The 15836-nt window shown below is 40.1% G+C and overlaps 1 protein-coding gene across 10 annotated transcripts in view; it reads left to right on the top strand.

Annotated features, from left to right (window-relative positions):
* FRMD4B (FERM domain containing 4B) overlaps positions 1 to 15836 on the top strand; it is a 377327-nt gene that overhangs the window by 332416 nt on the left and 29075 nt on the right. For all 10 annotated transcript variants that reach the window (XM_021069209.1, XM_013981881.2, XM_021069205.1 and 7 more), the window contains 2 exons: positions 1521 to 1578; positions 3979 to 4065. In XM_021069209.1, the coding sequence (XP_020924868.1) occupies positions 1521 to 1578; positions 3979 to 4065 (145 nt within the window). The remainder of the gene's footprint in view (positions 1 to 1520; positions 1579 to 3978; positions 4066 to 15836) is intronic.

Below are 15836 nucleotides of genomic sequence, written 5' to 3'. Positions count from 1 at the left end.
TTATCATCTCGCACTTTCTGTGATTGTCAAGGCAGAAATCAGAAGTTGGCAGTACTGAAGTTTAATCCTTTATTTGTGCCTGTTTTCTGAACTGGGGGAAACAAAAGGGTAGGGAAAAATAACAGCTTCCCTGAAGGATTTTAAGTTAGGTTAATAAGCATATTATGAAGCATCCTTGCTTAAATGCAGCATCCTCTTACTTTTGATTGTTGTCGTTGTGGTTCCAAATAAGATACTAATTCAACAGTTGAGGCTCTGGGCTGTAGAGCCAGAGCCAACTTGCTTTATGAGAATCCTGGTTGTGCAGAGTAACTGCTTCCTGACCTTGGCACGTTTACCTAACTCTTTATATTCACTTAACATGTAGACCTTTTACTTTAAAAAATTATCAAATTATTGATTACAAAGTCCAGAGCAATTGTCCTTTGAAGTGTTATTATGGAGTCCGCTCATAGCATACAAGAACCTCAATTTTTTGTGAGCAGAGAGGAAATCTTAACACAATTTAGTTTTGTCATTCTTTGGTGGCCTGCAGTTAAGGACCTGATATTGTCACTGCAGCGGCTCAGATCACTGCTGTGGACAGATTCGATCCCTGGCCTGGGAAATTCCACATGCCATGGGTGCAGCCAGAAAAAAAAAGTCTTAAAAGTATACAATAGGAGTTCCCGTTGTGGCTCAGGGGTAACAAGCCCAACTAATATCCATGAATATGTGGGTTCAATCCCTGCCCTTGCTGGGTAGGTTAAGGATCTGGCATTGCCCTGAGCTGTGGTGTGGGTCACAAATGCAGCTCGAATCTCTAGTTGCTGTGGCTGTGGTGTAGCTCCAGTAGCTACTGTAGCTCCAGTTCGATCCCTAGCCTGGGAACTACCATATGCTACAGGTGTAGCCCTAAAAAGAAAATAAGTAAATAAATAAATAAATAAAAGGGTTTTTTTTTTTTTACGTATACAATAAATACTTGTTGAATTAAAAACAAGAAGTAGCATCAACACTTTAATTTTGGGGGGAGGTGCTTATTTTTAAAACTCAGGTTTATCTATAGTAAAATTCAACCTTTTAATGCATATGTTTCTAAGAGGTTTGACTTATAGTTGTGTGAATTTCTAAAAGTTTACCATAATCAATATATGAAATAGCTTTATTTTTTACTTATTATAAGCGTGACCCAAAATTTGATTCTCCTTGCTTGCATCATTAGCTGCTAGTTTGAAAAATACTTGCAATTTGGGTTTATGGTGCAGTACAGTATGTTTCTAAGCCATAGAAATTTTAATATACAGAAAATAACATTTCCTGTAGCTTTCTGAAATTGAATTTTTGTTAGCAACCTCCTAACATTTGGATAAGGTATAATATATTACTCCCTAGAGTGGTTTATTCAATTTCCACTTCAGTCAAAGACATGGTTGTAATGAGGAAAGTAGATACAAATTGTGTTTCTTTAGATCTCTTTTCCCAATAGAACCCTCTAATTAAATTAATAAGAGGTTGTAACATTTACTCATTTTCCATAGGTATATGAAAGTAGTAGAAGCTCTACCAACTTATGGAGTCCATTATTATGCAGTAAAGGTAAATACTTTTTTTTTTTTTTTTTTTTTTTTTGCTTTTTAGGGCCACACCCACGGCATGTGGAAGTTCCCAGGCTAGGGGTCGAATTGGAGCTGCAGCTGCTGGCCACAGCCACAGCAATGTAAGATCCAGGCCACGTCTGTGACCTACACCACAACTCACAGCAACACAAGATCCTTAACACACTGAACAATGCCAAGGATCGAATCCATATCTTCATGGATACTAGTCGGGTTCGTAACCCACTGATCCACAAAGGGAACTCCAGTAAAGGTAAATACTTTTATGTGATGAAGCTTTCATCATGCCTATGTTATGAGAGTTAGTGAACGACACCAACTTTGTAGAATCACCTGTATCGTTGTGCATATACATGCACACTATCTCTAGAAATTTCAGCATTTAGAATAGGATTGATTTTCTTTAAAAAAAAAATAAAGATTATGTCTTGTCATTTTTAGCAAATTATAAAGCATATAATTTTTGCAAACTACTGCTGTGGTTATTAGCCCTAAGATATTCAGGTCATTCTTTTTTGGCACAACTATTCTTTTAGCTACTTTTGCTGATTTTTCTTTTTTCCAATTGTGTATCTCTCTATTGCTGCTAGATATTCATTTGACAGTGCCTTTGTATGAGAATCATGCAGTCTTCAATATCATTTCAGCAACTCCATAAGATCCTCAAGTTTTTATAGGACTTGCAATACCAATTTTTTTTTTTTTTTTTTTTTTTTTTTGGCCATGCCCATGGCATGCAGAAGTTCCCAGGCCAGGCATTGAACCCGTGCCATAGCAGTGATCCTTGCCACAGCAGTGACAATGCCAGGTCCTTAACTGCTAGGTCATCAGGGAACTCCTTGCAATACTAATTTTCAGTTGGTATGTTTTATATTTGTGTAGTATTTTCAGATGTTTATACATAGGGAGAGATTGACTAAGAAATATTTTGAGATAGTAAAGGATAAAGCAATTTTTTAAGAAGGCAGTCTTATCTGAAAGAAGAATAGGAGTTCCCATTGTGGCTCAGTGGTTAGCGAATCAGACTAGGAACCATGAGGTTCCAGGTTCGAACCCTGGCCTTGCTCAATGGGTTAAGGATCCCGAGTTGCTGTGAGCTGTGGTGTAGGTCGCAGATGCGGCTCGGATCCTGCGTTGCTGTGGCCCTGGTGTAGGCTGGCGGCTACAGCTCTGATTAGACCCCCTAGCCTGGGAACCTCCATATGCTGTGGGAGTGGCCCAAGAAAAAAGGCAAAAAGATGAAAAAAAAAAAGAAGAAGAAGAATTTTATACTTGATTGATCTTGAGTGACTTTTTCAAGTTCCAACAATGTTTTGTTTTGTTTTGTTTTGTCTTTTTGTCTTTTCTAGGGCCGAACCCAGGGCATGCGGAGGTTCCCAGGCTAGGGGTCTAATCAGAGCTGTAGCCGCCGGCCTACACCAGAGCCACAGCAACACGAGATCCAAGCCTCATCTGCAACCTACACCACAGCTCACAACAACGCTGGATCCTCAACCCACTGAGCGAGGCCAACAATTGGGCTCACAACCTCGTGGTTCCTAGTTGGATTCATTAACCACTGACCTACAATGGGAAATCCAAATTCTGACAATGTTTGCAGCTCAAAATGGTAGAGAATTGGATAATAAATACCTGCATAATGAGGACACTTGTACTAAGAAAATGTACTGATTCCACTTTAATTCCTCCTAGTTCTTAGTTTGTTTGCACGTGGGTACATGTTTAAATCCATTTTTCTTCCCCTATGTCACTATATCCCTTTCTTTGGCAAGACCTAAAAGATGAATTTATGAAAAAAAAAAACCCTCCCCTCCCCATGTGTACTTCAAAGTCATTATCCAAGATCCTGTCTTTGAATCATAAAGTTCTCCAAAAGAGTTTTGTTGTATTCTCATGTACATTGTTAAGTATATTATAAACATTAGGATTTGGAACCACTTTCCTCATCTTTGTGATTCCTTGGAAACGTCCCTGACCTTTAAAGCTAGTTACTAATCAAAAGAACAAAGAGCTTTTTTCCTTTTTTCTTTCTTCTTCTTCTTTTTTAAATGGATAACCGGTTTTGTACTCCGGATTAATTCCTGGTTGAATTGCTTACATTTTATTTCTTCTCTCCAACTTAAACAGTTTAATCAGAACAGTAATGTTTCTTTCTTTTTGATGGTATTAATAGTATTGTTTGTTTTCTTATAGATCTTTTTTGAAAAAAACTCTAAGAAAGCATTTTAATAAGAAGTTAGGATTTTAAATAGTATTGTTTACCGAGACAAAATTATTTTGACTTGCTGATACATGTTAAAAAATGAAATTGGTAGATATTACTGCTTCTCTAGAAGACTTAGCAATTAGGTCTTGGTTCTCATGCTTTCCCATCTTCCAGGATAAACAAGGGCTACCTTGGTGGCTTGGAATCAGCTATAAAGGAATTGGCCAGTATGATTTACAAGATAAAGTGAAACCTCGAAAAGTAAGTATGAGTCATTTCAGACACTTATGAGAACATTGAACTGTTCTAGATCTGAAAACATCACTTTAAAGAGCACCAAACAATCTTGGGTAAAGAACTTCTGATTAGTTATAGGTTTAGAGAAGACTCAAGTTAAATGTAAAATACTTTTTGGGAGGGGGGGCTGCATTTGCAATATGTGGAAGTTCCCGGGCTAGGGATCAAACCTGTGCCATAGCAGCAATCCAAGCCACAGTAGTGGCAACACCAGATCCCTAACCCAATGCACCACGAGGAAACTCTGTAAAATATTTTTTTATCACTTACTCATGCACCATGCACACAGCAGTTCCACATCTGATTATTTATCCTAAGGAAATAAAATTATGCACAAAGATTTAACTACAAGGATATTGATTATAACATAGTTTAGAAGCACATACAATTTGTTTTCTATTTTAAGTTAGTATGAACATGATGATGCCATGTGTTTAATAAATTTTATATGTATATATAAAATATATACATACATACATATGTATACATATACGTATTTACATTGGTTGGATAGACAAATGGGTGGATTATAAAGACGTAAGCCAAAATTTTGGGTGCTGGTTACCTCGCAATGGTTTGGTTATAAGTAATCTTTCTGCCACTGCTGCTGTTTTTGCTTATCTTTGTTTCACAATTTTCTACATTCAACATTTCTACTTTTTGTCAAGGAAAGTAAGTTATTTGCTGTTGATTAAAGGGTCACACTATCAGGTTTGGATTTTCCAGAGCTACTAAGTTACATTCTTTGCAGTTTGATTATGAGGTTGTTCCTCTGGGCCAAGCAGAAATGTACAATATATTTTTGCCTCTATAAGAATTGATGAGTCCCTGTAGATAACCATCTAGCTGCCCTGGCCTACTCAGTACTGTAATGACATAAAAGCTTAACACCTCTTGGTTGGTTTTGCCACCCTTGCTGCACTCTGTTGCCATCCCTGGGAGTCACAGCAGTGAAACAATGGTCTATAATGACAGACTGTGGTCAGGCTGCCTGCCCTATCACACCCCGACATCACTTAAATAGCTCCTGTCACTCCTGTATGTCTCTGGCTTTAATGGGTACTAGAAAAACAGCCCCATCTTTCATAAAGTCAGGCCTTGGTCACAGTACCACATGTTGTTGATCTTCTTTTTTTTATTTATTATTATTAAAGTATGGGAGCTCCTGTGGCGATGCAGCAGAAATTAATCTGACTAATATCCATGAGGACTCAGGCTCAATCCCTGGCCTTGCTCAGTGGGTCAGGTATTCGGCGTTGCCCTGAACTGTGGTGTAGGTCACAGATGTGGCTCAGCTCCTACGTTGCTATGACTGTGGTGTAGGCTGGCAGCTGTAGCTCTGATTCGACCCCTAGTTTGGGAACTTCCATATGCCAAGGGTGTGGCCCTAAAAAGCGATAAATAAATAAATAAATAAATAAGTGTAGTTGACTTACAGTGTTGTGGCAATTTCTGCTCTATAGCAGAGTAACCCAGTCATACATATATATGTATTCTTTTGTTGTATTATTTTCCATCATGGTCTTTCCCAGGAGATTGGATATAGTTCCCTGTGCTCTACAGTAGAACCCCATTGCTTATCCATTCTAAATGAAATAGTTTGCATCTACCAACCCCAAACTCCCAGTCCATCCCACTCCCTCCCCACCCGCTCTTGATCTTCTAAGTGTCCTTTAAGCTTCAACCAGCACTTACAACCTTCCTCTGAGTTTAGAGAATAAGTAAAGCTACCCTTTTCTCTGCATTTTATGGTCTTAAAACTGGCACAGAAAACGTGAAACAGTGTCACCCAGGGCAAACCACAGCCCCTTTTGAATGCCCATCCTGGACTCTGTAATTTTAGCACAGTGACCCAGATCACTTGAAGTAAGGAATACTTAACTTCCAGGAAGAATATGAGTAATATTGGTTGTATTTGAAAATTTGTTTCTAAGATCAAATTTCTAATAATGTCAGAAATGAGGGACATAGCAATTTTTCTTTTGCTTTTTTTTAGTGCTGCACATGCAGCATATGGAAGTTCCCAGGCTGGGGGTAGAATCAGAGCTGAAGTTATGGGCCATAGCAATGCCAGATCCAAGGCATGTCTGTAGCCTACACCACAGCTCACAGCAATGCTGAATCCCCAACCCACTGAGTGAGGCCAGGCATCAAAACTGCCTCCTTGGAGTTCCCGTCGTGGCTCAGTGGTTAACGAATCCGACTAGGAACCATGAGGTTGCAGGTTCAATCCCTGGCTTTGCTCAGTGGGTTAAGGATCTCGAGTTGCCATGAGCTGTGGTGTAGGTTGCAGATGCGACTTGGATCCCGAGTTGCTGTGACTCTGGCGTAGGCCTGTGGCTACAGCTCCGATTAGACCCCTAGCCTGGGAACCTCCATGTGCCACATAGTGGCCCTAAAAAAGTCAAAAAGACAAAACAAAACGAAACAAAAAAAAAACTGCTTCCTCATGGATACTAGTTGGGTTAATTTATGCTGTGCTGCAAAGGGAACTCCCTCAAATATTTTTCAAAATCATTTTTATTTCCAGTTATATCTTTAATTTTTTACCAAAAGTTTTAAATATTCATTGTAAAAGAACCTACCCCCTAAAAAAAGCAAATGCTATGGAAACATGTCAATTGAGACAGGAAGTCCTTCAGTCCCCACCCCACTCCTGTGATAATCACTGTCCAGGGAATGATCCTTGTTCATTTAGGCTTTGTCACTGTATATAGTAAGCTTTTCCAAAGAGAAAGAAATCTTACTATGTATACTGTTCCATATAATGTCATATTTTTCCAAGTCACTTATGAGACAGATCTCTCTTTCCTTTTTAAAGCTGTCTAGTACTCCATGATTTAGAAATACATAATTTTTAACCACTTCTCTTTTTAAAAATTTTTAACTAAATTATAGTTGATTTACAATGTTGTGTCAATTTCTGCTACACAGCAGAGTGACCCAGTCACATATATATAAATATATAACATATTTTTCTCTCATATTATCTTCCATCATGTTCTATCACAAGAAATTGGATATAGTTCCCTGTGCTATGCAGTAGGACCTGTTTGCTTGTCCATCCTAGTTTGCACCTACTAACCTCAATAATAATAATAATAGTTTGCATCTACTAACCCCAAGATCCCAGTCCACCCCACCCTTTCCCCCTCCCCCTTGGCAACCACAAGTCTGTTCTCCATGTCTGTGAGTCTGTTTTTGTGCTGTAGGTAGGTTCAATTGTGCCACACTTTAGATTCCAGACGTAAGTGATATCATATGTTATTTGTCTTTCTCTTTCAGACTTACTTCACTTAGTATGAGAATCTCTAGGTACATCCATGTTGTTGCAAATTGCATTATTTTGTTCTTTTTATGGCTGATTAGTATTCCATTGTGTATATATACTACATCTTCTTAATCCAATCATCTGTGATGGACATTGAGATTGTTTCCATGTCTTTAACCACTTCTCTCTTGATAGACAATTGGGTTGTTTCCATTACAAGGAGGATTGCTCAGAGCATGATTAATTTCGGCCAAGACAAATAACTAGCCCCTAGTTTATCTATTATTGCCTCTCATGTTTTCTTCAGGTAGATGTTATTTCTGTGATTTTTTTTTTTTTGGTAATTTATTTTTCCCTTGAATTTTACTTTAAGAATAACATTTCTTAAAATTGGTTTTTCTGGATCTTGCATGTAACATATAACTTAAATCGACTCACTAGTAATTTCTTAGTGAATGTGGCTTGATAAAATTGAGATTCTCACAGACTCTGAATACATCTACTAAAAGCAACTGGGCTTTCTTCCAAAATATTGGTGAATCAGAATCTGCACAGTAAATATTGCTGTTAATTTCTCTCAGTTGCTCATGACTCACAGGCTTTGCTTAACATTCACAGTTTCATAGAAATTGGTAAATACCGTCTGACACCGATAATAATCAGTTTTGCTTGTTCATTTCAGAGTCTAGACAAGGGTCAGAAGCCACTTCCTTTTTTCACTTTGCAGAGTTTTGCTATTTCCAAGATGTGTCCTTCAGTTTGAAAAGGGCCATAAACAGACCATCTGGTGTCATCACTCTTTTACTTTCTCTTTCTTGATTATTTTAGCAGGTGTCCACTCTGTACCATTGTTTAACTCCTCCTTACTTCTTCTGTTAGACTGACAATGAATTTTGTTTCTGTATCTCTGTTTCCATGTCCAGACAACTTAAGGGTTTCATTAGCAGGAGGATGTTCTAAAGTCCTTGTCTTGGTTCACTTGGCCCAAATGAAGGAATACATAATTTAAAGAACTGTGAGTGCTGACATATAAAAGGAGGCTCATGCTTCAGCTGTTTGCATGGACCTTGCTCCAGAAAGTTACCAGTGGCCAGGCAGTAATGAAGGTCATATTGGCAAATTGGAATGAAACAAAGGCTGGAATGGGAAGCCGTGTAGATACTCAGCCTCTTCAAGCCACATGCCTGCTGTGTTCTAATTATGGTGATTAAAAACAGGCCAGAAGGAGGAAGATTTGCCAATAATAAGATGTCAAAAGGCTGTTTTGAGAAAGGGTTGGTCCAAGATCTACAAGCTGAGGCCTTCTGTCCTTTCCACATAATATCTATTAGCTATAGCTACTGAATGTTGAGGACTGTGTGTGTTCTACCTCTCAGAATACCCAGCACAGGCTCTTCATGTATATTGCCTGTAAGGCTTTTGCCAGTCGGGGTGGGGGTCGGGGGGGAACCTGGGGGGAGTCAATTTGTTTGCAATCTGTAATATGATGACACAGGGCAAGGGCTTGGGAAGCAATTCATATCCTATCTCTGATGTCCATTTGCTCTGTGACCTAGGGGCATATTGCTTAATCTCTCCTTAAATTCAGTGTCCTCATCTGCACAGTGGGAATGCCACCAGCTGCACAGGGTTGTTATAAGAATTAAATGAGATTATACCATTGTGCCTTATACATGGTCATCACTTCAGAACTGGTAGTCACTCATCGGTAGTGAGGGAGAGAGACAATAAAGAAGGGTATGGGAAGTATCCTTAGATTACTGGTTAGGGAATGGCCCCAAATTGCTACAAACTGGAGCCCCGGTATACCACCTAAATCCACGTTCCCCTTTTTTCTTTTCAGAGGCTGGTAAGCATTCTGCTCCTCCCAATTCATTAACCCAAATGCCCTAAGTCATGATGCAAATTAAGTGAGCATTTTTAAACTCTGAGTTACAATCCACAAAAATTCAAGGTAGTAAAAATTCAAATCACAAGCAGTTTTTAATCCTCCATTTGTATGGGAAATGTGTCATTGCAAACTCTATGGAATGTGAAAACACAACAGAATTTAACTTCAAATAGTAGGACTTTAGACTTAAAAATGAGGAAGCAGAGTTCCCATTGTGGTTCAGCAGAAACGAACCTGACTAGTATCCAGGATGCACGTTCGATCCCTGGCCCCACTCAGTAGGTTAAGGGTCCAGCGTTGCCCTGAGCTTTGCTGTAGGTCGAAGACATGGCTCCTATACCGAGTTGCTGTGGCCGTGACATAGTCCAGCAGCTACAGCTCTGATTCGACCCCTAGCCTGGGAACTCCCATCTGCCACAGGTGAGACCGCCAAAAAATAAAAAAAAATTAAGAAAATGAGGAAGCTTTACTTAAAAAAATGCAAACTTATATTTCTTCTAGGTCTTTATTGTTCACTCAGTATTTCAAGGAAAAATATCTGTTCTTCACAAAGAAGTCAACAATGGATCTGTAGCTGAGCAAAATATTAGTGTATGTCATGACTGATTTGTACCCCTCTGGCAAGTTATTTCACCTGGGAAAAACCAGAACCTGTCAGAGATAGAAGGAATAAAAATGGCATACTAGTCAAGGTGTTATGGGTTGACCATAGTAGGATAAAATACCTTTCAAGATTAGTATCGTTCTGCTTTATAACTTGCTAAAAAAAAGTCTTGTGATACACATCATTACTCCAAGGCATTTCAGGGTGGGGAAAAGTTTGTTAGCCAGTCAGTTAACTGATTTTTAAAAAATTATTGGAATTCCCAAATGCCTAGAGCCAGATGAATTAAGTAACCAGCACAAAAGTCTTCCTGTTTCTGTGTCATAAAAGTACAGGATTCATTTCATTTAAACTCAGTGACTTGCTTATTTCTCTGAGCACAGCCATCCTGAACCTTCCTAAAGCCCCTTGCTTTCCCCACCACTATTGCACCACCGTGGACTGCAAACAGGATTCTCCTTCTGGTACTGCTTACATTCAAGATGAGGTTAATTTGGGGAGGGAGAAGAGACAGCCCTCCAGTTGCACTTTCTACATCAATACAAAATGAAGTGTGGTATGCAGGGGGAAAAATGAATCACAGAATGTCCACGGGAGACCAGTTCATCCTGTTTGCAAAGTGTATAATTAAGCTCCAGCCACACCAGTAATCAATTTGATTGTTCAAACCTTCTACATAGTCAGTGGGAGGAGAACTCAAACCCCTTAGCCTGGATTTTAAATAAGAACCAGTCCTGCCCTCTACTTACCAGTTGACTGACTTGGAGCTGTCACTCAACCTTTTGGGCCTTTATTTTCTCAGCGCTCAAATTCGAAGAATTCTGTCTACTCTCTCTCACAGATAATTATGGAGCCCCAGTGAGTGAGTGATTTCTTTCGCTGACTACCTACTTTTCTCTTCACACCGTGGTCTAATGTATAGAAAGTTTACTAGCCAGCATAGGTATTTGTCCTTTCCTCCGTAGTTAATCACAACTAGAATTTTAAGCAGTTCTTCTAAAGCCAGGAACTCTCAGAGAATTGGTTGGGCATTGGTGATTCTCTGTTTCCATCTCACCACTGGTAGGCAGATGCAAAGAAGCAAAGGCAAAGCATTCTTTTTTTTTTTTTTTTTTTTTTTTTTTTTTTTTTTGTCTTTCTGCTATTTCTTTGGGCCGCTCCTGCGGCATATGGAGGTTCCCAGGCTAGGAGTCCAATCGGAGCTGTAGCCCCCGGCCTACACCACAGCTCCCAGCAACGCCGGATCGTTAACCCACTGAGCAAGGGCAGGGACCGAACCCACAACCTCATGGTTCCTAGTTGGATTCGTTAACCACTGCGCCACGACGGGAACTCCCAAAGCATTCTTATTATTCATAAAGTCACCAAGTCTAATTGCAAAGGAGGCTGGGAAGTATATCCTCAAGATGGGTGGTCATGGAAAGCTGTTCACTCAAAGTGTTCTGTTACTTAAAGGAAGAAGGAAAAAATAGATCCTGTGCATGATAAGTAGTTTCTGTCACCCTCTGTTTGTTTCCTTCAAAGCCTTTCAAGGGGATGGTTAATGAGGAACAAATAAGTAAGCAAAGAATGAAGACATAATTAGAAATTGTCAGTAGTCCCTGATGGAAACAAATTAGAGGGACAGTAATGGGACAGCTGAGGACGTTCAGTGGGATCAAGGAAGACCTCTGAGAAAGTGATATTTAAGCTGACACCTGAAGGGTGAGAAGGAGCCAGAATTGCAAAGAATGGATTGGCAAGTTCTAGATGGAGAACAGTGTATACTTATGGGCAGGAGATGGGCACGTTACAAAAACTGAGATAGCATTACAACCAGAGCTTAAAGAGTAAGCATGCTCTGGAGTTTCAGTTGTGGCACAGTGGGTTAAGGACTCAGTGTTGCTACAACTGTGGCATAGGTCGAAGCTGCAGTTCAGATTTAGTCCCTGGCCCAGGAACTTCCATATATACCATTGGTGCGCGCGCGCGCACACACACACACACACACACACACACACACACACACACACAGTAAGCTTATTCCCTGCAGATACTGAAGGAGATGGTTGAAGCAAAGGAAATGGCCACTAGACAGGCAAAGTCATTAGATTTATTTAATCTATTGCTTTGTGTTTCTAGGCATTTACCAAATGGCTGCATTGTTGTTAGTACACATAGAAAAATGGAAGCTCACTCTTTAGTAGAATCGACTAGTCCAAATGCAGAGAGAACAGTTAGTACATAAAGCATTGTAAAAATTTTTTCTATGATGGGGTATAAACTAAAGTTTTCTTTAATCAGTACTTAAGACCAATGATTGGTTTAGCTTTTATTTATCCTTCAGAAACAAATTTTGAACAAAATGCAAGGTACCCTTTTTTATATCTCCCCCAACAAATTTTTTGAGCCCATTGTGTGTACAAGGGCCCTGAGCCGATACTTATATTCTTTATCTGATTTAAAGAAAGAGCCAAATCTCTGCCATCAAGGACCTGACAGTCCATCTGGAAAGAGAACATTAGAGTCAGTATTAGAGATTTTTATTGAAAATATTTAATAAGCAGATGAGGCACTAGCCTGTGGGAAGGGATGTCAGCTGTAAACACCCAGAAGAACCACGTAGGTGTCTCTGAGCCCTGGTCAGCCTTCGTTGTTCCAGACACAGTGAGGGCTCTAAGGCAAGGAATCAGAAGTCATCAGATCAGCCCTTCGAGGCTAGAGACTTCCACAGAGGAAATTTACATGAGATGACATCCTCTTAGATGGTCAGATTTTCATAGTATGCATTTTCTGACACCCAGAACATCTTCGTCCAAACATTTCCAAAAATGTTCCACTCATTGAGACCTGATACTCTATGTGTGGAAGATTATGACATCATATCTGAAAAAGGAGTTTTCACTCCCTGAGTGTGTACCATTGGGTATATTGTGAAATTTTAGTTCGGCACACCAAGCACTGTGAACGTGGCCTCTTGTTGTCTGATGGGTTGTTCTAAGTCCCGCTGGGAGGTAGTATTTGCATTTGGAAAACAATCCAAACAACCATTTGTTCCTGAAGGCCTCACCTTGTTGAGAAAAAGAGAACTCCAAAATTCATTATTTTATAGGATAATTTTTATCTTCTTCATCAGTACACTCCAGGTACCATAGCATAGTTGCATCACCAAAAATTATCCTCTGAGTCAGATTTCTCAGTCTCTACTCTATCAATGTTTTGGGCCAGATCATTCTGTCCTGACATGGTCTGATATTCGACAATCTCCCGGGCCTCTAACCACAAGATGCTAGTAGCTCCTCGCCTCCGGTGAGATAACCACAAATAGCTCCAGACATGGCCACATGTTCCGGTAGTTGTGGGTATGAGTTGAGAAGTGAAGCAGAATAATCAGTGGTTGAGAACCAGTAGTCTAAGTTAAAATTTGACAGACTCACAGTCCTTTTTTTGCAAAAGACTGCCGTAATTGCTGCTGTTTTTTCCTAGGAGGTAGAGCTGGGAACTACTCCTTTTTTTCCCCCTTTCCTTTTTAATTTATTATTATTATTATTATTTTTTATGGCCATACCTGTGGCATATGGAGGTTCCCAGGCTAGGGGACTAATCAGAGTAACAGCTTATGCCACAGCCACAGCAATGCAGGGTCCGAGCCTGCAATCTACACCACAGCGCACTACAATGCCAGATCCTTAACCCACTGAGCAAGGCCAAGGATCGATCCTGCAACCTCGTGGTTCCTAGTCAGATTCATTTCCACTGGGGTCACAACGGGAACTCCTCCCTTTTCCTTTTATTAGATAACATCATGAATCTCCGTAGAAGATTCTCCCCAGATGAGAAAGGCAGGATAGTGTGCTATACTTAGGCACTGAGGGGTTTGGATCCATGATTGTGCTCAGGCGTGGATCCCAAATCTGTACCTTTAGCTTTGTGACCTTGGCCAGTTTACTTAAACCTCTCTGAGCCTTAGCTTTATCTTCCGTGAAATGGGGCTAAGTAGCACTTCCCCATAAGGTTGTTGGAGACTTGTTCAGAGTCACATAAATATGTGATGGGTTGAAGGATGGCTGGCTGGATAGAAGGGAGGTCAATTTGGCTGTCTCAAAGCTCATAATCCTGCAAAATTCTAATTTTCTGGTACTCCAGAGGGCAAAACAGAGCTGCTAGCTGAATCATGGATACTGATAGTATATTTATCATGTGTAACTTTTTTGAAATGAAAAAAAAAAAGACTGAATCAAAAATATGGTAATTTATGGGAGTTCCCGTCGTGGCACAGTGGTTAACGAATCTGACTAGGAACCATGAGGTTGCGGGTTCGATCCTTGCCCTTGCTCAGTGGGTTAAGGATCTGGCATTGCCATGAGCTGAGGTGTGGGTTGCAGATGCAGCTCGGATCCCGCGTTGCTGTGGCTCTGACATAGGCCGGTAGCTGCGGCTCCGATTGGACCCCTAGCTTGGGAACCTCCATATGCCACAGGAAGCGGCCCTAGAAAAGGCAAAAAGACAAAAAAAAAAAAAAAAAAATGGTGATTTTGTTTTGCTTCGCATTATAGCAGGGAATCACCCTATGTGAGTCATTATTTGATGTACAGTCATATACTACAGCTGGGACTATCCTAAATTTAGTCATTTCCAGGTGAATTTGCAGTTAAATGATTAACCTGTATTATAAGTGCTATTTAAAAAAAAACCAACCAAGCTTTTAATGACGTCTTTCCTGTCCTCACCTCATGTGAAACTTTCGGGTGCTGTCTACAAGATTCAAAAAGACAGTTGGATGCGTTCTGTCTGAGACTTTTCCTCATCTCTCATTACCCCAAATATGCCCCTTGCTGGTGGCAGGTGAACATTTCTCAGAATTTGTGTACATGCTGTGGCAAGTCTCTTTTTTTCTGAGTATTCCACACAGGTGGGAGCTTGCTAGCTTGCTGCCATGCGTTTCCCAGCAGATGTGCCTTTGACCCATCTGTCTGCCCCTCCTCTGTGACCTCTGTGATACTAGAGCAGAAAATAGATTTCCTACCTAGAGGGTTTATCAGGAAACTACCAATGAAATAAACAGAGATAGAGCAGTTTTTACAGAGGGCAAAGCTCGTAGAATTGGAAACCTGAGAGTCACGGATGTGTCATCAGGGTAACTTGGCCCTTTCTCATCAGTGGAAAGACAGATGTGGGATCCAGACAGCCATTTCTAGTTCTCTTTCTGCTGTTAAGTGGCTCTCCTCCATCTTTAGAAAAGATAGGCACTTCTCCATCTTCAGAAGAGATAATAAGAGAATTGGACTCAGAGTCCTTCATGACAGATCTGACTAGCTTTATCACTTACTGAGCATAGATTCTGAGCCAGGCACTGGGCTAAGTGCTTTGTAAACATAATCTCACTAAACCCTTCCAACAACCCTCTGAGAAAGGCTTTGTTGGTCCCATTTCACAGATGAGGAAACTGAGACCTAGGAAAGTTAAGCAGCTTGCCAAATAAAACAGATGTGTTGAAATCAGGATGGAAATGTCCAATGGGGTCCAGTGAGTAGGTAAGCACCATGAGGCAGGGGACCTGTCCATTATTTGCCAACTACATCAGGACCTCTCACGAAGAAGGTGGACAAGAAGTATTTGCTAACTGAAGAGGAATGATGAAAAGACTCCAAGAGCTACTTAAATATGTGACATTTGGTTTCCTAAAAGTCCCTCTTCTTTTCCTTATAGTCCTTTTTTCTAAAGTTTGGCAGTGGCCTTGGATTTTTAGGAACCAGTGTGATTGTAGGATAGGCATGGGAAGGAGGTGATTTCTTGTATTTAAGTCTGTAATAGTGGGTGGGGTCTAAATATTGATTATAGGTTTCAACAAAGTGGCTTAACTATTCAAGCCATGCATCTCATTAAATAGAGTGTAATAACATGGCTCTTATTCTAACTTTACATCAAAGGATAAAGGGACTAGATTCTGATTATGGTATTTTATACAAGTTGGCTTTTAAGATAGATTT

The sequence above is a fragment of the Sus scrofa genome, chromosome 13, assembly GCF_000003025.6.
Source record: "Sus scrofa isolate TJ Tabasco breed Duroc chromosome 13, Sscrofa11.1, whole genome shotgun sequence".
Taxonomy (NCBI): domain Eukaryota; kingdom Metazoa; phylum Chordata; class Mammalia; order Artiodactyla; family Suidae; genus Sus; species Sus scrofa.
The sequence above is the reverse complement of the archived record's forward strand: the minus strand, read 5'-3'. Positions and strand labels throughout refer to the sequence as shown.